Source organism: Gekko japonicus, unplaced genomic scaffold, assembly GCF_001447785.1.
Source record: "Gekko japonicus isolate JY-2015 unplaced genomic scaffold, Gekko_japonicus_V1.1 scaffold44, whole genome shotgun sequence".
Lineage (NCBI taxonomy): Eukaryota > Metazoa > Chordata > Lepidosauria > Squamata > Gekkonidae > Gekko > Gekko japonicus.
The window spans coordinates 1,327,773-1,348,775 of record NW_015174845.1 but is presented as its reverse complement, the minus strand read 5'-3'; the positions used below and the strand labels follow the sequence as shown (position 1 = coordinate 1,348,775).

Sequence of the window (21,003 nt, the reverse complement as noted above, 5' to 3'; positions counted from 1 at the left end):
CCACAGCAGGAAGGTAAGATAATGGTTTGACAGCCGGTGGCCCACCTCAGTAGACAGCCAGCTGCAGAGGAGCCAAGAGGGAGAAGCATCTGTGAGACAGCCGTTTTGGCAGTTTATTCTGTCAGGGAATAGTGACCAGGCTGGCAAGGGGCGGGTGAGAGGAGCAGACCCAGCACCCAGCCAATGGCACACGAGTATTCTTGCGGTTGACAGGCCAATTACTGATGGAGCACACAGCACAGCTAATGGGAGAACTGGAAATGGCCAATTCTATATATAGGATTTATTTACAAAATTAGTATCTCGCCTTTCTGCCCTTGCAAGAGACCCCCTTGGCTTCCATGGTGATTCAGGAAATCCATCAACCTGGGCCTGCTTGTCATTGCCAGCTCTTCTCTCAGTCACAAAATATAACATGGCGTGTGTGGTGACTGAGGTTGGCCACGACTGGTGGTTCATGCTGTCAGTTCAACAGTGCCAGGCCACTGTGGTGTACTGTTGATTCGACAACCTACAGGTGAAATGCACCCCATGCCACAGAGAAGATCTGGGCATCCACCTAGTGAATGTATTTCTGAATTTCCCTGTACATGGAAAACTACAGTGTAAGGAAGGAGATTAAACTAGAAAACTTCTCCTTGACATCTAATCTTTTTTTGTCTGGAAACGGGAGGGTTTTTTTGTATGGAGGAATATTCAATAATGTGAGCTTCCGCCTGCCGTCTGGAACAGTCCAGTTTTACCTCCTCGGCAGCAATTGGGCCATAGTTCCAAGCTGGAAAAGCCAGTGACAGTCTGTTCTTCACCATGTAATAATACCTTTAAGCAGAGGTCATTTAAGGGGGGATCGCGGGGGATCGTAGTTCCCCCGGGTGAGGTACGGGGGGCAGGGCACATGACGAAGCCCCCCCCCGCTTCCGGCCGCCCCACTTCCGGCCCTCATTCAGCCAGGAGAAGAGGGAGGGTAAGTTGCTTCCTCCCTGCCTCTCCCCACCCCTGCCTGCCTGGGGCCAGGGAGGGCCTTCGTGGGGCTTCCTTGCACTCCCGCCGGCCTTGCAGGTCCACCGCTGGGCCCCTCATGGGGCTCGGCAGTGGAGCTGCAAGGCCGGCGGTGGCGGCCGGGACCGTTGGGGGCGGGGCGTGTGGCCTTATGACACACTTTTGGTGATGTCCGGGGGTGTGGCATATGCTAATGAGTTATGCTAATGAGTTCCCCTAGCTCTTTTTCTACGAAACGACCCCTGCCTTTAAGAATGCCCAGTTCCAGTGGAATTCAACACTGAATGACATACTTCATAGGGAAAGCAGCTGGCATAGGCAGGAGTGCTTTGGCAGCCAGCCAGTAGCAGCTCTTCCATCGTTCAGGTTCTCCATTAGGTCTCCAGTCATCAGGCATAATGGATACTTGTGGGGATGAGAGTAACCTGCCAATACCATCATACCCGGTCTTGAAAACCTCTCCGGAAAACTGCTGCAGCTAGTCTTTGACAAAGGAATTGTTGGAAGAATCCTGTTTGCTATCTAAGCTCTTAGCAATACTCATTGGGTGTTCAAAAATATTGTTTTTAATATCAGATTTATGGATTTAATAAAAAACCAAGAGAGGCTGGGACGATTCTCCTTTCCAATCAAGACCCGACTCTCCTTTCAAATGCCTAGCATAAAACTAGCGATTCCTGAGGCGGTTTCAATCAAGCCACATCTTGTGAGAGAGAAAGAGAAAGAGTTACTTTTCTCCCTTTCTCACAATACAAGAACTCGTGGGCACTCCATGAAACTGCAGAGTGGTCGGGTTAGAACGGATAAAAGGAAGTACTTCTTCACCCAAAGAGTGATTCACACATGGAATTCACTGCCACAGGAAGTGGTGGCGGCTACAAGCAGGGACGGCTTCAAAAGGGAATTAGATAGGCATATGGAGCAGAGGTCCATCAGTGGTTATTAGCCACAAGGTATAGATAGGGACTCTAGGGCAATTGATGCTCTGTCTTCTTGGTGATGGGGGGGGCAACAGTGGGAGGGCTTCTAATGTCCTGGCCCCACTGGTGGCCCTCCTGATGGCACCTGGTATTTCTGGCCACTGTGTGACACAGAGTGTTGGACTGGATGGGCCTTTGGCCTGATCCAACATTGGCATCTCTTATGTTTTTATGTTCTTATGAGAGCCAGTGAGGGGTCAAGGTTAAGAGTGGTGGACTCTAATCTGGAGAACCGGGTCTTATTCCTCATTCCTCCACGTGAACCCAGCTGGGTGACCTCTCAGAGCTCTCTCAGCCCAACCTACCTCACAGGGGAAGGGAAGGTGATTGTAAGCCGCTCTGAGACTCCTTTGGGTAGTGAAGGGTGGGGTACAAACCCATCTCCTCCTCCTCCTCCTCCTCCTCCTCCTCCTGGCAGTTAGAACATCATGAGGCCTGTCTTTCCTTTAGCCTTTGCATAGGAGTTTCAGGGAAAGGCAGACTGAAATTATTCTGTTCTCTGGACATTTTCTTCTTTGGATGTGTGTGTGCCCAGGACAGCAATCCTAAGCTGGTTGTTCAGTCAGAATCCTACTCAAGTCTAATCAATGGGCCTTGCTCCCAGGAGAGTTTCATTAGGATGGCACGGCAGGGCCATCTTTAGATAGCTTGAATTCCATCCTGAGCTGAAATACCTGTATACCATACCAGAAGGTGACAACTACACCACACCAGAAGGCATAAGAGGGCCAGTGTAGTGGTTAGAGTGTCAGACCAGGAGCTGGGAGACCCAGGTGTCATTCCCCACTCTCCCATGGAAGCTTGCTGGGTGACCTTTGGCCAGTCAAACACTGTCAGCATAACCTTCCTAATACGATTGTTGTGGAGGCAAAATGGAAGGGGAGAGAAGGATGTAGGCTGTTTCTTCCAAGGTTCTTTTTCAGTGGAGGGGCTGTGAAGCTAACCCATTGTTGTATTGTAAGGTGTGTTTTAGCAGTATGAATAGCCCTGACTAGCCTGATCTCACCAGAGCTTGGAAGCTAAGCGGGGTTAGTACTTGGGTGGGAGACCACCAAGGAAGGTGCTGCTATGCCTTGGTCCTAGGGTCGGTCACGACTTGACGGCACACTATTCTCCTCCTCCTCCTCATAATCCCCATATTGTTATCAGTGGTAAGTGGTTTATTGTTGACGTCTGGGTTCCTTCTTACAAAAATAAACTATGGAAGCAAGCTGAAATATTTGAGATAAAGCAGCTCCCCAGAAACATCTAGACCCAATTTGTGTGCTCCGTGGCCCCATTCCAATCAGCTGGGGGACAGTGCAGGGTTGCTAACATGCTCTCCTGGCCTCTCAGGAGTTACATTGAGGTACCAGTTCAGGCTGTTGATGCCTCCATATGACGGTGCTGGGGGCACTGACCGTACAAACCAGGCCCCCGAAACCAGTCCATTGTACTCTCTTGTTGTTAGATCGCGCTAACAAAGGACTCGTACAGTGATTCAGCAAGTGATTCAGCTTTATTGGAAGTAACGAGCAAGCACTGACTCAGTAAGAAACCAGAACAGAAAACAGTGGGAGCTTATGCTCCTTTTAAACATAACCGGGCTAATGTAGCCACGCCTATTTACAAATAACAACCAATGAGATTGCTAGAATAAAGACCAATGGGAGTCTTTCCCTCCTAGGGAATGGTATCGTTCTGATTGGTCGCTGGTACGAAGCGACCAATAGGAAGTTCGCTCAGAGGAGCCCTGGTCTGGCTCGAAGCTTAACAGGGGAGTCCTATGAGGTGATTCATGTAATCATTTCAATACATTACAATTCCTCCCCCCTAAGTTAAGCCATCATCCCAATTGTTTTATTATTTACAAACATGCAATCAACCTTTGTACATCAGTTATTCCAACAGTATTTACACTCATAGTCCTTCAGATAAGTCGGCATTTGCCGCGAACGCTGGGACCTGCGGAGCGGTGCAGGCACCACGGGCAGACAAGGTTGTGGGTCAGAGTGGGGTTCACTACAGCCTGGATCAGGCACAGACTCGACTGGGATTTCAGCCCCGCACTCAGGGTTCTGCCCTGACTCGGGGACAGTACCGGGCCTTTCGGTACTCACCGCCTGCTCTGGGGGTGTCCACTCGACATCAGGGGATTCAGCCGTCGGAGAGTCAGCGCTGTCCCTAGCCCAACGTCTCCTTAACTGATCTATGTGGCGCCGCCATATTCGACCGTCAGCTAACTGCACCACATACATTCGAGTACCCACAGAGTCGGATATAACCCCAGGAAGCCATAAGTGCCCGTTTGCATAATTTCGTGCGAAAACCTTGTCCCCTTTTTCAAACATGCGCACCTTCGGTTGCGCCGTGGTACGCTCGGATTGCTCTTCAGTGAGGTCTGGGTGCATTCGGTTCAAACGGGTCGTGAGTCTCCGCCCCATTAACAATTCGGCCGGACTACGGCCTGTAGCACTACAGGGGGTGGTGTGCTGCAGCAAAAGAAAGGAGCCCAGCCTCTGGCTCCAGTCCCCTTCGTCCATTTTACCCAGGGCCTCTTTGGCCGTCCTGACCATCCGTTCGGCTTGGCCATTAGATGCCGGATGGAAAGGGGCCGAAGTCATTTGGCGTATGCCATTACTCGTGAGGAAGAGCCTAAATTCCTCAGACACAAATTGAGGCCCGTTGTCACTGACGATGACGTCAGGCAACCCGTGGGTGGCAAAAAGTCGGCGGAGCGCATGGATCACAGCAAGTGATGTGGTCGATTTCATATGCACGACCTCCAGCCATTTGGACATAGCGTCCACCACAATTAGGAACATTTGCCCTTGGAGAGGGCCAGCAAAATCTATATGCAATCTGGCCCAGGGTTTACCAGATGACTCCCAGCCTTGGGGTGTAGCTTGTGGGGGATCGGGTCTGACTTGCTGGCATTTGGGACACCCTCGTACCCATTCTTCGATCTCTTTGTCCAGCCCCGGCCACCAGACATACCCTCTGGCCAACGCTTTGGTGTGTACCATACCGGGGTGACCCTCGTGCAGCGACTCTAACACTCTCGTCCTGAGTTTGTCAGGAACCACCACCCTGTTCCCCCATAATACACAGCCCTTAGAAATGGATAGTTCATTTTGACGGCTTTTGTAAGGGCCGAACTCCGGTTCAACGCTTCCAACCGGCCACCCCCTCCAAACCCAGTTTAATACTCGGGACAGCACGCTATCCTTGGCCGTGTGTGCTGCAATGTCCCTGGATGATACCGGGGGTCGAGGAAGCTCCTCAATTGCCAAGACCTCACAGGCGGGGGCAGGGTCTGCGCCAATGTCCGGCACCGGGCACCGGCTGAGGGCATCCGCATGCCCAATCGCTTTCCCAGGCCGGTGCTCTAAGTCAAAATCATAAGCCTGCAAAAATATCGCCCATCTAAGCATGCGTGGGGACATGATGTTTGGCAATTGCTTATCGGGCGCAAAAATCCCCAGTAGCGGCTTGTGGTCAGTGACCAGCAAAAATCGTCTGCCAAAAATAAAATCATGGAACTTTTTGACAGCCGCTACCAACGCCAGACCCTCCTTGTCTATCTGGGCATAGTTCCGCTCTGCCGCAGATAGTGATCTAGAATAAAAAGCGATAGGCGCTTCGCTCCCATCAGGCATCAGATGGCTTAAAACTGCGCCTACTCCAAAAGGTGAAGCGTCAGCAGCTAACACCAGGAGCTTGTGTTCATCATAATGCGTGAGTACGGCATTAGATGTCAGCAGCTCCTTGACTCCCACAAAAGCCTTTTCCTCGGCCTGCCCCCACTTCCATTTTGCCTCCTTGTGCAAAAGCGCGTGCAAAGGGGCCGCCACTGATGCCTTATGCGGTAAAAACGCATGATAAAAATTCAGGAGTCCTAAAAAGGATTGGAGCTCCTTCTTACTCACCGGCCTGGGGGCGTTTTGGATTGCAGATACCTTCTCATCCGTGGGGTGGACTCCCTCTGCGTCAATGCGAAACCCCAGGAAGTCCACACTTTCCACCCCGAGCGTGCATTTTGAGCGCTTAACTCTGAGACCGGCATTTTGAAAACGCCTGAGGACCTCTTTAACCCGGTCCAGTAGTTCCTGTTCAGACCCGCCCGCAATCAGCACGTCGTCAAAATAGGGCACTGTGCCAGGTACCCCCCTTAGTAGACGTTCCATGAGGCCCTGAAAAATCCCAGGTGCTACGTTGACCCCGAATTGCAGCCTGTTCACTTTAAAAGCCCCTTGGTGGGTTACAATTGTTTGGGCCTCGGCAGCCTCCGGGGTGACAGGCAACTGCTGGTATGCCTGGGCCAGGTCAAATTTGGCGAAAATCTTGCCACCCCCCAGGGAAGCCAAAATGTGGCTTATTACCGGGACCGGGTACGAATGTTGCTGCAGCGCCTTGTTAATCGTACATTTGTAATCGGCGCATAGTCGTATGGACCCATCTGATTTGACAGGGGTTACGATCGGGGTCTCCCATTTGCTGTATGGTACTGGCTCTAAAACCCCTTGCTCAACTAGTTTGTCAATCTCTTTTTCCACCTTATGTTTGAGAGACACAGGTACTTTCCGATACTTCAACCTAATAGGTTTGACTGACGGATCTAAGTCAAACGCAACCGGGGGGCCCTTGTACCTCCCCAACCCTTCGGCAAATACATCAGGGAACAGGTCGTACAGCATGCCCCATTTATTTTCAGACATCCTGTTAATCCCAGAAATACCAATGCCCAATGGCTCAAACCAATCTAACCCTAGCAGGTTAACCCGGTCTCCCTCTGCAATCAGGAATGACAGTTTAACACATTTCCCCTTATACTCAACAGTAACAGAGTCCCGTCCGGCCAAGGGAATTCGGTTGCCCTGGAAGTCGGACACTCTGGTTCCCGCAGGCTGGAGCCGCCGCCGGCTTCGGTTCGGGAACAACTGGCGCCAGGACGCGGCAGAAATCACCGTCACGGACGATCCTGAGTCCACCTCCATTGTACAGGGTCGGCCGTCGAGGAGTGGAGTCACGGTGATCTTGCCCTGGCTGCTGGTGCGATTTACGGCCGATGCGCTCGACAAGGTCGCCGTCAACTGGCAGCTTGCTTCCGATGCTGAGGAACGGGTCTTGCCTTGGGTGCTGACTGGAGTGCCCCTCTGCGCTGACCGGTTGTTAGTTGAGGGATCCTTCTTCGCTGATCTGCAGACTCTGGCCAGATGACCACGCCGCCCACACGCTCTGCAGTCGACATCACGAGCCCAACAGGAGTCGCGCTGGTGCTTCCCGCCACAACCGGAGCAAGGCTTGACGTTGGTAGTCTTCGCTGGGGTCCGCTTGCCTCGAACCGCGTTGACGTCATCATCCGCGTCTTCGCCCTCGCTGTCTCGTTGAGCGTGTATACTGGGCTCTGCCACCCGCTGGCGGACCTCCTTCGTGGACTTCTCCGCTGCTTCCGCGGCCACGGCCTCTTCGTAGGCCACTGCCCAGGTCAGGGTGGTGCGGGCGAACAGCCTCTGTTGCAGCCTTTCATCTTTGAGACCGCAGACGAGACGGTCTCTGAGGGCTTCCTCCACGTTGTGGAAATTACATGGCCGTGCGGCTTTGCGAAGGGCCGCCACGAAATCTGCGATGGTCTCGCCTCCGGCCTGGTTCCGCTTGTAAAAAGCGTGCCGGCAGGCGATCTCCGACGGTTGTGGAGAATAGTGAGCCTTAAGCTTCTCCGTGATGTCAGCGTAGGTGACAGTCTTTATATCAGTTGGGGCCACCAACGACCTGGCTATGTCGAAGGTCCCCTTCCCGCAGGAACTCAGGAGGCATGCTCGTTTCTTCGCCTCATCGGTGATGTCGTGGGTCTCCAGATGGAACTCGAACCTGGACAGGTAGGAGTCCCAGTCTTCTGAGGAGGGTTCGAAGCACTCGAACTTCTGGCTTCCAGCCATCGGGGGAGACTTGGGCACCGGAGCTGGTGGCGCCTCCGCCGGATCGGCTGCTGTGCTCTGCCCGCTTTCTTCCGAGTCCGAAGTGTGGATGTCCGCAGGGCTGCCTACCTGCTCTAACATCCCATCCTCGTCGCCAATTGTTAGATCGCGCTAACAAAGAACTCGTACAGTGATTCAGCAAGTGATTCAGCTTTATTGGAAGTAACGAGCAAGCACTGACTCAGTAAGAAACCAGAACAGAAAACAGTGGGAGCTTATGCTCCTTTTAAACATAACCGGGCTAATGTAGCCACGCCTATTTACAAATAACAACCAATGAGATTGCTAGAATAAAGACCAATGGGAGTCTTTCCCTCCTAGGGAATGGTATCGTTCTGATTGGTCGCTGGTACGAAGCGACCAATAGGAAGTTCGCTCAGAGGAGCCCTGGTCTGGCTCGAAGCTTAACAGGGGAGTCCTATGAGGTGATTCATGTAATCATTTCAATACATTACACTTGTGCCATTATACTATTTATACCAAGAACACAAACTTCATTTCTGTGGTCTGTCACAATTTATTTTTCCATTACGTTACAAAAGGTCTGGAACTCTCCCTGAATGCGTTGCGACGCATTCAAAATTGCAGTCTTGTCTCCAGAAGACAGATAGTGGAAAGTACCTTGGCATTATAAAATTGTTCTGTTCATTCATCCTATTATTAAAGAACGTTTGGCCTTTGATGGGCGCAGATATTTGAATGGGTTTTTTTTTCCTAATCAGCTTTATTTTTCTGTAGTGCAAGGGAAACTTGGCATTTCAGCCTGCTAGCTTGTTCCGTTGCAAAGGACAGTGTTTGAAAAATACAAAGCACCATACTCGTTCTCGACGATTCCAATTTTAGTATATGTGCTGCTAAATTTGTAGGGTGGCCCTGCAGGATCTGAACTAAAAGGGAGGAAAACCCCTGTAGTGACATCTTGGTAATAAGCAGGTATGTTTAGTCATTATGGCCAGGAATCAAAGCTATACAATCAGTGAAAAGCTAATGAAGTTCATGACAGTGGCAGGCTGGAGAGAGGCTATTAAAGAAAATTGTGTTTAGGGTTGGAGTACAAAGATATTCAGAACACACTGAGCTCTGATTGAGGAGCACCAGGAATGTCTCGTTGGGATTATTTATTTATTTATTTATTTATATTTGAATTTCTACCCCACCCTACCCCGAAGGCTCAGGGCGGCTTACAGGGCACTAAGTGCCAGATTAAAACAATACAATGATTAAAACAATAAATTACAATAAAATAAACAATTTACAGTACATTAGAAGCATAATGATTATGATCATTGGAAAGTTTCCTCATTGATTGTTAATTCAGTGGTGGTCAGACATGTCCAGGGGCAGATTGGCCGTTATTAGTGTTGCCAGCTTTGGGTTGGGAAATGCCTGGAGATTTGGTGGGTGGGGTCTGGGGGCGGGGTTTGGAGAGGGGAGGGACTTCAGTGGGGTATAATGCCATAGAGTCCATCCTCCAGAGTTGCCATTTTCTCCAGGGGTTCTGGTCTCTGTTGCCTAGTGATCAGTTGTAATCCTAGGAGATCTGCAGCCATTACCTGGAGGCTGGCAACCCTAGCCATCAGGGCTTCTAGTGGGCTGATGGCCTGACCTCCCCAAACACCTATGCCAAGGCATGTGCAGTATGGGGCTGGCTGGACAGGCAGGCTAACTCTTTCTCCCTCCCTCCTTGGGGTGTGTGTGTGTGTGGGTGTTCTAGGGCCATTTTTCCTCCCAGGCCTCCCTGTCCATATCAGTATATTCCACAGTCAGTTTATTCACTGAAGCAGAGAAGAAGAATATAAATGGGCCACTGTACTCAAGGGTCCTTGTCAATCCAGCAGCTATGCTGGAGCAGGACCTTTTTGGTATCGGCACCTTGATTCTAGAATGCCTTCCCCTGTGAGTTCCACCGGACCTCTCTTGGAAGCAGGCCAAGGCCTTTTAGTTTCAAGAGGCTTTTCAAAGGCAGTCCTTTTTATGTTGAGTGAACAGCACAGACGTGCATGAACTCATACTCATGAAGCTGCCTTTTATTGAATCAGACAATTGATCTATCAAAGGCAATATTGTTTACTCAGATTGGCAGCGGCTTCCCAGGGTCTCAGGCAGAGATTGAAACTGGGACTTTCTGCATGCAAAGCAGATACTCTGCCACTCAGCTACGGCCCCCTCGTCTTCTGTGTTTCACTAGAAACAACCTAGAAGATCGAGGGCAAGCCTTGAAATGTGCAAAGAATATAGGTAAAAGGTAAAGGTTCCCTTGCTCGAAAACCAGTCAAATCCGACTCTAGGGTTGCGGTGCTCATCTCCGTTTCAAAGCCGAAGAGCCAGCGCTGTCCGAAGACGTTTCCGTGGTCATGTGGCCGGCATGACTAAACACCAAGGCGCATGGAACGCTGTTACCTTCCCACCGAAGTGGTCCCTATTTATCTACTTGCAATTTCTTGCTTTCGAACTGCTAGATTGGCAGGAGCTGGAACTAGAGACAGGAGCTCACCCTGTCTTGCGGCACCCGGGTCTTGAACCGCTGAACTACTGACCTTCCACAGCCTGCAGTTCAGCGTCTTAACCACTTGAGCCACCGCAGCTCCATGCAAAGAATATAACCAAAGGCTTATCTGTTTCTAGCATTAGGGTTTTTCTGTGCATTCGGAGCATGTGCAATGATCGCATTTCAGAGGGGAGCAAGAGTATAGCAAGCTTCACCACAAATCATGTGCCATCATCCAAAGGTCTCTTTAGAGCCTACCCATGTACAAATATATGCACTTAACAAAATCCAGACTCCTGTGGTACATGTGTAGGCTCCATACAAACCTCTGAAGGAAGCCAGAATCCTGATTCCCCCTCTGCATACATTCACTGAACTTGAACACATGAAGCTGCCCTATACTGAATCAGACCCTTGGTCCATCAAGGTCAGTATTGTCTACTCAGACTGGCAGCAGCTCTCCAGGGTCTCAGGCGGGGGTCTTTCACATCACCTACTGCCTGGTACTTTAACTGGAGATGCCAGTAGAAAAGAGTAAGAGTCCAGTAGCACCTTAAAGGCTCCGGTCACACGAGAGGTTTTGGCCTGGGAGAAGGACGGATCGGGGGCGGAGCAAACGGGCACGAGCACACCGCAACATCTGGGAATCGGCGTGCACCCGTCCCCAATCAAGCCGAAAATGCGCATGGAAAAATAACCACCCCCAGAGGAGGACTTACTGGATAAGCCGCAGCAAGCATGGCCGTCAGATCGCCAGCGCGCTCGTCTTCTGGAGCAACCCAGACTCCCGGACGAACTGCGCTTGCTCACACATGCACAGTTCGGCAGCCTCTCTCCCCCTTCTGTAGCTTCCCCCCGGCATCTGATCGTGCTGGGGAGGAACTGCGCGGCGGCTCAGGGCATCTCTGTGATCCCGCCGCCGTGTGTTCCTTTTGGTGCGGCTTTAAAAAGCCGCACTTTGCCTGTTCTTTTTCCCCACGTGTGGCAGGGGCTAAAGACTAACAAAATTTGTGGTCGGGTATGAGCTTTTGTTTATATTTATTTATTTATTATTTCAGTTTATATCCTGCCCTTCCCACGAATGGGCTCAGGGCGGCTCACAACAATAAATACAAACAATCGTACAATTTTATTGTATCAATTTAGACTAGTTTAAAATATTTAAAGTATTTAAAATATTTAAAGTGGGCAGTGCAATGCGTTTAATTCCAGTTTCTGTAGCCGGGAAAATAATTTTGTGAGTCACTGCTCACTTCTTCAGATAAGTGAGATGCCGGGAATTGAACCTGGGACCTTCTGCATGCCAATCTTTGAAAATGTGAAAGAAACTCTTGATTTTGGGCCTAGCTTGAGATGAAAGAGACTAAAGCAGTTTCTTCTCCATTCCCAGTGCTGTAAAACTTGCTATAAAGCTAATGGCGGCCGGAAGATGAAGACAAACACAACTATTTAATATTGGTTTTAATATCAAATGTCTTGCTAGATTTATTGGTTTTAGCAGCCTGTTTCATTATTGTAAGCCCAACTTGTGGGCCTCTTGGATGCTGTGGTGTGGTAAGATAGAGATAAAATAGAGATAAAATCTTATTTTGTGGCATGAAAACTCTTCCACTGAAGGAATCTAATGGAGAGGTTCAGAGCTTGTGCTTGCGCAGTCATAGACTTACCCGATAGTTTCGGTAACTGACCACCTCTGAACCTGTAACAGTAGTGTTCTCTCGTACAAGACTGTCATACTTAGAGTTTCTTGGCACATTCTGGGAAACCAAGCTTTTGCGGACTGCCTTACTTTATGTTGTATGGGGAGGTGAGAGGGGTTTTTTTTAATGTCCTCTCCCCCACTAAACCCAGCAAAAATAGATTGTTTTGCTAGTTTTGCATTAAATCCAGCGCAAGGATCATGCAAGAGGCAGGGTGAGGTGAGTCCATTCCTTTCCCCCTTCCTATCGCAGCCTCCTGACCCATGTGGCTATTATACCATGTGAGTCCTGTGACCCCAGTAATAAACTTTTCTTGGGTCAGAAATGACTGCTGCGGGGGGGGGGGGAGACAGTGGCGCACATGCATGTTTATCAGTGCCTTTGGCTGATGGATCACTGGATACTTAGTTGCTGTAGTTTTTCCGGGTTGTGTGGCCATGGATCCTTTTGCAACCAAAGGCATTTTACATAGAATATTCAAAGATGCAGTGCCCTCTTCGTGACATATGATCACCATGTAACTTGAAGTGATACTCTCCATGAAAAACTTTACCGTTTGATTCATATGCACGCATAATTAGATAGTATGCCATGCTGTAAATGTCGGGCCAAATTGCTATATGATGACAAATGGCCCGATCTATTATAACTCTGGGGGCAGTGCCAGCATGCAGAGAACTCATCTCGGACTCTTTAGTGATCCTTGATACTAAGTACAGCTTAGGAACACACTAGAGCAGGGGGCCCCAGTCTTCTTGAACCTGTGGGCACCTTTGGAATTCTCACACAGCATGGTGGGTGCCGCCACAAAATGGATGCCACAAACAGCTGCCGCAGAAGGCGAAAATCAGCCATAAAATCAACTGCCACAGCTTACTTTCAGTCACACAGTGAAGATCCTTGTACTGTGGTAGAGTTGCCAGGACCTTCCTTGCCAGGGGCAGGGGAATTGGGGGGGGGGCATTCCTGGAGGAGGCAGGCATATCCCCAATGCAGTGACATCACTCAGAAATGACATCATCACACTGGGGACCGGCACTCTGCACACCTGAACTCCAAGCAGCAAATTCACCGTTGGAGTTCAAGCTCTCTACCCACCCACCCCATGCTTCATACAAACAGTATTTAAAGGGACCCTTTGGATGCTGTTTGCAACAAGCAGGGACCGTGCAGGCCTGAACGCCAAGCAGTGAATTCACCACTGGAGTTTGGGCGCCTCCCCTACTTAGAAGGGCACTCAAGATTGGTACCTTCAATACATCTCCAGCAATCCCTCTTTCTGCTAGCCCAGTCCTGCTGTATACCACCTAGGTTATGGTGAGTCTTTCAAAGGCATCCCCATGAGCCTTTGGGAAACATGCAACTTAATTAGCATGCTTCCCAAAGGCTCATGGGGATGCCTTTGAAAGACTCACCATGACCTAGGTGGTATACAGCAGGACTGGGCTAGCAGAAAGGGGGATGATTGGAAATGTGCTGAAAGTACCACTCTTGAGTGCCCTTTTAAGCCACTGGTAGTTGCTCTACGGAGCTGCGGTGGCTCAAGTGGTTAAGACACTGAACTGCAGGCTGTGGAAGGTCGGTAGTTCAGCAGTTCAAGACCCGGGTGCTGCATGACAGAGTGGAAATTGCAAGTAGATAAATAGGCACCACTTCAGTCGGAAGGTAACAGCGTTCTGTGCACCTTGGTGTTTAGTCATGCCGGCCACATGACCACGGAAACGTCTTCGGACAGCGCTGGCTCTTCAGCTTTGAAACGCCAACCCTAGAGTTCGACTGGCTTTCGAGCAAGGGAACCTTTACCTTTAGTTGCTCTTAGGGGTGGAGCTTCCCCCTCACTGGCCAGTGGTGGGCCCACAAAATCAAGGGATCCCTGCCCTCACCTAGGGACTGGCATCCCTAGCAGCAGCTGCCAAAATAATGCTTTTAACAATATTCACAGCCAATGAGCTCTTGAATGACCAGTCCGAATCTTTGCTGGGCAACAATCCCACCTGTCCCTGGCCCGCCCACTTTCTAAAAACGCTTGGTGGGCCCCAGAAAAGGTGTCAGCCGGCACAATGTTGGGGACCCCTGCACTAGGGCATTGGGAGAATGGCAGGATTGTGCATGCCTGGCACATCCCCATATTGCCCATCTTCTCTGTTGTGTTCTGAAGCCAAACATTGTCTTTTAAAACAAACAACCCCCCCCCCCAATGTTTACGGTTTTATTAGAGGCACTGCTGTACGCAATGCCAGCCGATTGTTACCTGGCAGGAACTGGCCCAGTTATAAGGGTGCTGTGTGTTTTCATCATGCTTGCCGAGCAGGATTTACAAGAAGCACGTCCTGATTAGCAGGTACTTATTGTATTGTGTACTAATTAATTATGCAGAATACAAATCAGATTTCCTGTGCTGGGAACAGCTAGCTATTAGCTATATTGCAAGTGATAAGAGGAGCAAGTCTGGCTGTTAAATATAAATGATAGCCGACTGTGCAAATGCTGTATCTTCTTAGGCCCAGCTTTCACTGAAGTGCTAATCCTGTGTCTGGGCTGCACAGGTGAGAGCCATTGTGATTTGATGGTTAAGGTGCTGGAACAGGAACTGGGAGAGCTGTGTTCAAATGCTGGGAAGGTCACTGAATCCTCTTGAACCATCCACCCACTCCCAGCCTAATTACCTCCCACACAGGGCTTTTTTTGTAGAAAAAGCCCAGCAGGAACTCATTAGCATATTAGGCCACACACCCCATGTTACCAGAAGTGTGGTCATCCAGCCACACCCACCTTTTGCTTCTTATTCTGTTTACCTTGTTTGTTGTCAAAACCCAGGGCTTGTTTGTAGCAGGAACTCCTTTGCATGTTAGGCCACACACCCCTAATGTAACCAATCCTAATGAGTTCCTGCTGTTGGGTGTGGCCTATTATGCTGATGAGTTCCTGCTGGGTGTGGCCAACTCAGGAGCCAGCCAGAACTCCATTCCTGTCCAAAAATAGCCCTGCCTCCCAGGCTTGTTGGGATTATAAAACAAGGGAGAACTACATATATTGCTCTGAGCTTCTATGGAGCAGAGGTCCATCAGTGGCTATTAGCCACAAGGTATAAGTAGGAACTCTCGGTCTGGGGCAAGTGATGCTCTGTATTCTTGGTGCTTGGGGGGGCAACCGTGGGAGGGCTTCTAGTGTCCTGGCCCCACTGGTGGACCTCCTGATGGCACCTGGTATTTTTGGCTACTGTGTGACAGTGTTGAACTGGATGGGCCATTGGCCTGATCCAACACTGGCTTCTCTTATCTTTGTCAAGCTGAGTTTCGTTTCTTTGCATTTCACTTCACTGCTTGGCGAGGGAATTCCTGAGGGGAGTGTATGGGGTACTGAGCATGAATGCTTGTAGTTGTTGTTGTTCAGTCGCACAGTTGAGTCCGACTCTTCGCGACCCCATGGACGAGATCACGACAGGCCTTCCTGTCTACCGCCGTCCTCTTGTAGTAGCCATAACTATTTTCCTTAAGCTGTGCCCCAACGCCAGTTCCCATGAGAGCTGACCTTGGAGACTCTTCTGCCATGGTAGAATAGATAAGGTGCCGTATATCTGTCAGGGTTGCCATAGTTACCTAGGGGCTGGATGATGACGTATGCATGAGACGTGGGGTGTTAATTGTTCTACCTGTATCTGGGGATTTTTTGCGCATTTTCTCAGTTCTGACAAAGAGCATGTTTCCAAAAGTAAGCATATCTCAATAAACTATCACTGCTTAAGTGTGTTGTGGAGAGTGCCTTAACTGGGAGACCTGACAGTGTTCTTATGGAGGAAGGGCAGGATAGATAGAGAATGTAGGGGCCTATATCATATAATTGGTGGTGGTGGTGGTGGAAAGTCCGGTCCTGTCGCAGCTGACTTATGGCAACCTCAGGGGTCATTTCCTGCAGGAGCGCACAGAATCGGAGCTCCGGCAGTAAAGAGCCCAGGGGGTGGGCACATGCAACAAGCCCCACCCCCTGCTCCCAGCAGCCCTCAGTCAGAGCAAGAAGCAGCCAAGTAAGTTGCAGAGCCCCCCGTCCCCCGCCAAAACAGTCCAGGGGCACCTTTAAGACCACGTTTTATTCAGGTACAAGCTCTCCCTCCTCTGCGAGGACAGATCGGTACGTTCCCCCCCCCAATAGCTAGCAATCCAAAACAGTCCAGTGGAGCCTGAGGGGTGGGTGTTGCCTTCTGACACACTTCCAGTGATGCCAGAGGGTGTGGCACATGCAAATAAGTTATGCTAATGAGTTATGCTAATGAGCTCCTGCACCTCTCTTTCTACAAAATGACCCCTGGGCAACCTCATAATGTTTTCAAGACAAGAGACGTTCAGAGGTGGTTTGCCATTGCCTACCTCTGCATAGCAACCTGGACTGCCTTGGTGGTCTCCCATCCAAGTACTAACCAGAGCGGACCCTGCTTAGCTTCTGAGATCTGATGAGATTGGGCTAGCCTGGGCCATCCAGGTCAGGGGGACATAATATCTGTATGAAAGTATTCCCTCCGCGTAGAAAACTGGAATTCGGGGGAGAAGCATTCTAGCCCAGTCTTCCTTGCATTTAAGCTATGTGGGTGTGGTTTTTTAAAAAAATAATAATAATAGAGGAATTCTTTCTTATGAGATGCTTCCTGCAGTCTGAGGCAATACAGCTGAGACACACAGTTACCAGCTCAGTAAGAGTTAGGCTGTAGGCTCACAATCAGTGTTCCCTCTAAGCTGAGTTGGTGTGAGCTAGCTCACAGTTTTTTAGCCTCTGGCTCACACATTTTTGTCTTAGCCCAGGAAGGATGGCTCCAGAGCAAATTGATTCATGCAGTAGCCAAGTCGCTTGCTTACAACTTCAATGCCAGTAACTCACAAAGTTGAATTTTGGGTCACAAGACTACAGCTTAGAGGGAACATTGCTCACAATTGCAGTAGAGGCTCAGATTTGCTAAAGCATGCAAAATGTTTTGTGGACACGCTTTAGGAAAGATCCCGGTGGTCAGCCGTGTTGGTCTGAAGCAGTAGAACAGTGGCACCTTTAAGACCAACAAAGGGTTTACTCAAGGTATGAACTTTTGTGTGCAAGGCACACTTTTTCAAATACATTGGAATGGTAGGTGAGGTTCGGACTTATAGACGGGGACCTAACCTACACATGTATTACTTATTTATTATTTTCGATTTATAACCCACCTTTCCTGCACAGGCAAGCTCAAGGCGGCGAGGACTGAGTGAGGACAGTTAGTTAGCATATGTAATGAGATAAGAAACCAATATCCCTGTTGAGTCCTGGGGAGGTTTCAAGTGTTGTAATAACTTGTAATTCAGCAGTTTCCCTTCCCAATCTGTTCCTCAAGTTCCTTTGTAATAAAACAGCTTGAGGGTGACATCAAAGTAGCACAATTTACTGCAATTTAAAGCAAAGTCTGCACAATTTACTGATTGAGCTAACCAGGCTCAGTTGGCAGAGGCAGGAGATTCTTAATTGGAGGGTAGTCGGTTATGACCCTGCACTGGGTGCCAAAGGAGAGGACACAATTGCATACACAAAAGGACACAATTGCATACTGTGAAGCAAACCGCCGGTTTCCCACTTGATGGGTGGGAATGTTTCACCCTAACCAAATTACCAACAGTACTGATTATAGTTATAAGTTAGGTTGGAAGGAAGGGCAGGGTCTGTTCAGCTGAGGTAGTCACCTTATGAAGTTCTGTAACAGTGTCCTGCAGGCCTCAAGGGATTCTCTCTTCTACAGACAGAGTAGTTTTCAATAGACCTACATTTCCTAGTAAGTTATAGGATTGGAATGAGAACATATGGAGGGAAAACAGAGACCAATCCCTGTGCGGGAGGCAGAATTCTTAACAGAGAACATAAAAGGCCCTGCACAGAGAAGGAGGGTTGCCAACCTCCAGGTGGGGGCTGGAGATCTCCTGCTATTACAACTGATCTCCAGGTGACCTAAATCAGTTCACCTGGATAAAATGGCTGCTTTGAAAGTTGGACTCTATGGCATTTTGCCCCAGCTCCCTCCCTCCTGAGGCTCCACCCCCCAAATCTCCAGGTATTTCCCCACCCAGAGCTGGCAACCCTGTCCCTCACCCCAGAGCGGGGTGTGTCTGACGTGCTGGGATCAGGTAGGGCAACAGAGTAGGGACAAAGTCAGGTAGTCACATCAGGGAACTTTGTGGATTTCTGGCTGACTTCTTTATTTTTTTTGCCCTGTATTAATTTTGCCCCATTTTGGCCTCACACAAAGCATTTGCTGCGCGAAAGGCACGGATACTGGGCGGATTTTCGGGGCGCGACCACACTGCAACATCTGGCAAGCGTAGCACACCCATGGCCAACCCATGGCGTGCCACCGAAGATGCACAGTTAAAAAGTACCTGCAAAGATTGCCATGGGCTGCAGACGGACTCGTTCAGTGTGATCACGCCAGCGCGCGCCTGTTCCCTCCGGCTGTCCTTTTTGCAGCGCTCGCCAAAGGATAAAACCCTGTGCGCCGCCGTCACATCTGATCGCATCATGGCGGATCAGAATGCGATGACGCAAATAGCCACGCCTCCTCTCCGCGTTTTCCGGCACGTGTAGCCAGGACCTTTGTAGCTTTTTCTCCAATTACTGGTAGGGTTGCCAGCCTCCAGGTGGGGCCTGGTGATCTCCAGCTTTTACAACTCCTCTCCAGCTGACAGAGATCAGCTCAGCTGGAGAAAAGGGCTGCTTTGAAAGGGGGACTCTATGGCATGGTACCATGCTGAGGCCCCTCCCCAAACCCTGCCCTCTCCTGGATCCACCCCCAAAGTCTCCAGGTATTTTCCAAACCAGACCTGGCGATCCTAATTACTGGTTATAGTATTTATTTAAAGAACCTTTTCTTTTTCACTCTGCATGAATTCTTCATGCTGCAAGTTTGGCTATATATCAGGGCACACTCTGACTAAAAAGGGAGTTGTTTCAGGACGGAGAGAAAGAGCACTGGGCCCTCTCTAGTAAAGCCCTAAAACCAGAGTGGTAGCAGTTAAGTTAAGGCCCTTGCCTGCTCCAGACCTGAAGGGAGCGAGGGGAAAGGTGTGTGTGCGTCTGTGTGTAAAGGGAGAGCCCATGTCTGTATGGAAAGGGAGAGCCTACCTGTGCCAAACTTACATACCAGGCCCAGTCAATGACAAATGGGCAAACCCATTTATTTGAGTATGTGTTACTTTAAAAAACAACACCACCAAGGTGCTGACACTGAGGGATTGTATGGGGACTTATTAGGTTGCTGCTGCTTTTGTTTGAATTGTATTGATATAACTGTATCTTGTAAGCTACGTGTGAAGGCTCTTTGGGAAAAAAAACGAAGCGGGCTAGGAGATAAGAGAGGAGGCATGTCCCCATTTCAGTCCAAACCTTCCTCAAGAAACCCACCCAGTTGTTATAGTGGAAACAGGAGGAGACTCGACATATATGCCAAAGGCTAAGAGTACCGCTCGGTGTTGGCGCTGCCCACCTGTCTATTATCACGCTACCAGTTCCTGTTGCTTGTATGCCTACCTGTTGCTCTTGTGTTAAGCTCTCAATCTGCTTCAGCTGTGTGTTAATCGTGGCCTGTAGTATCTTCTCCCGGTTTAACTCCCATTGTGTGCTGTTGGGTTTTTGTTTCTTTTCTTTTTTGGCATTTTGCAGCTGCTGTTCCACCTCTGCCTGGTGGCTGTGCTCAGTTCATGGCCTACAGATTCCGCTTCTCAATCTAGTTTGAATCAAACTGCCCTAGGGTTGTCAGGTCGACTTACCTGCCAGCAGGAGACCGGAAATGATGTTGGGCATTTTCAGGCCTACTTCTGGTTGGGGGTGACACTCTGGTTTTTGGGCAAAACTCTATGGTAAATTCAGCTTCACACCATAGAATTTTGCCCCAAAACCAGAGCGTCACCTCCAACCAGAAGTAGGCCTGAAACTGGAAGTAGACCCGAAAAGGTCAGTTGGAGGCGGGATTTTTCCCTGCCGGCCAGCAAGGGTCTGCAAAAGGGGTTCCTCTGCTCCCACGGGATGGGATTGAGGCAACCCTAAACTGCCCTCGCTGTTTCTTTGAAACAATAGCTGATTATGCTTCAGCACTTTCCCCTTGATGCTACCCTGGGGCTGGGGTCACCAACCTTTTTTTGAACCTGTGGGCACCTTTGGAATTCTGACACAAGGTGTTGGGTGCAGTCACAAAACAGGTGCCACAACAGGCAGATCCAGCCACACAACAGCTGCCCAAAGAGGCAGAGCCAGCCACAAAATGTCAGACAGTGAGGTCATACAAAACTCTAATAATAACTCTTCAGCATTTCAGGCAGAAGTTCTGTCTAACAGGATGCCTTTTTAAACTAACATACTGTTCAAAAATATTTTCTGGCATGCACTGTCAGTCACACAGTGAAGATCCTGGTGCTTTGGTGACAGGTGCCGCTGAAGCAACTTTTAAAAATCTACACAAGTCAATCAGATCTCCAGTGGCCAGTCAGAAGCCCTGCTGGGCAAAAGTCCTGCCTTGCCCCACCTACTTTCTAAAAGCACTTGGTGGGTACTAGGAAAGGTGGTTTGTCAGTGCCATGGGCACCATGTTGGAGACCCCTGCCCTAGGGGTAGGACCACCCCAGTGTGAAAGATAATCTAGCCATTGCTTACTTGCTCAGACTCTCTGTGTGCGTATACAGAAAAAAATGATCAAAAGGCAAAAGGATCAGTGAACATAAAACCAATCCTCACAGTGTACTTTTAGGATTTCCAAGCTGCTGTCTCAAAAGTTCTTCTCAATCTCCTGCTTGGTTTATGACACACTCTCAGTGAGATTAAGGAGACAGTTCCAGATGGTTTGTAGCTGTCCACCATACACATGTTTATGGGGCGTGTTC

General features: G+C 49.6%; 1 protein-coding gene across 1 annotated transcript in view; it reads left to right on the top strand.

Annotated features, from left to right (window-relative positions):
* Positions 1-18,649: 18,649 nt before the first annotated feature.
* Positions 18,650-21,003, top strand: part of BEGAIN (brain enriched guanylate kinase associated) — a 185,240-nt gene continuing 182,886 nt past the window's right edge. The window contains exon 1 of the mRNA XM_015424440.1: positions 18,650-18,672. Within this exon, the coding sequence (XP_015279926.1) occupies positions 18,650-18,672 (23 nt within the window). The remainder of the gene's footprint in view (positions 18,673-21,003) is intronic.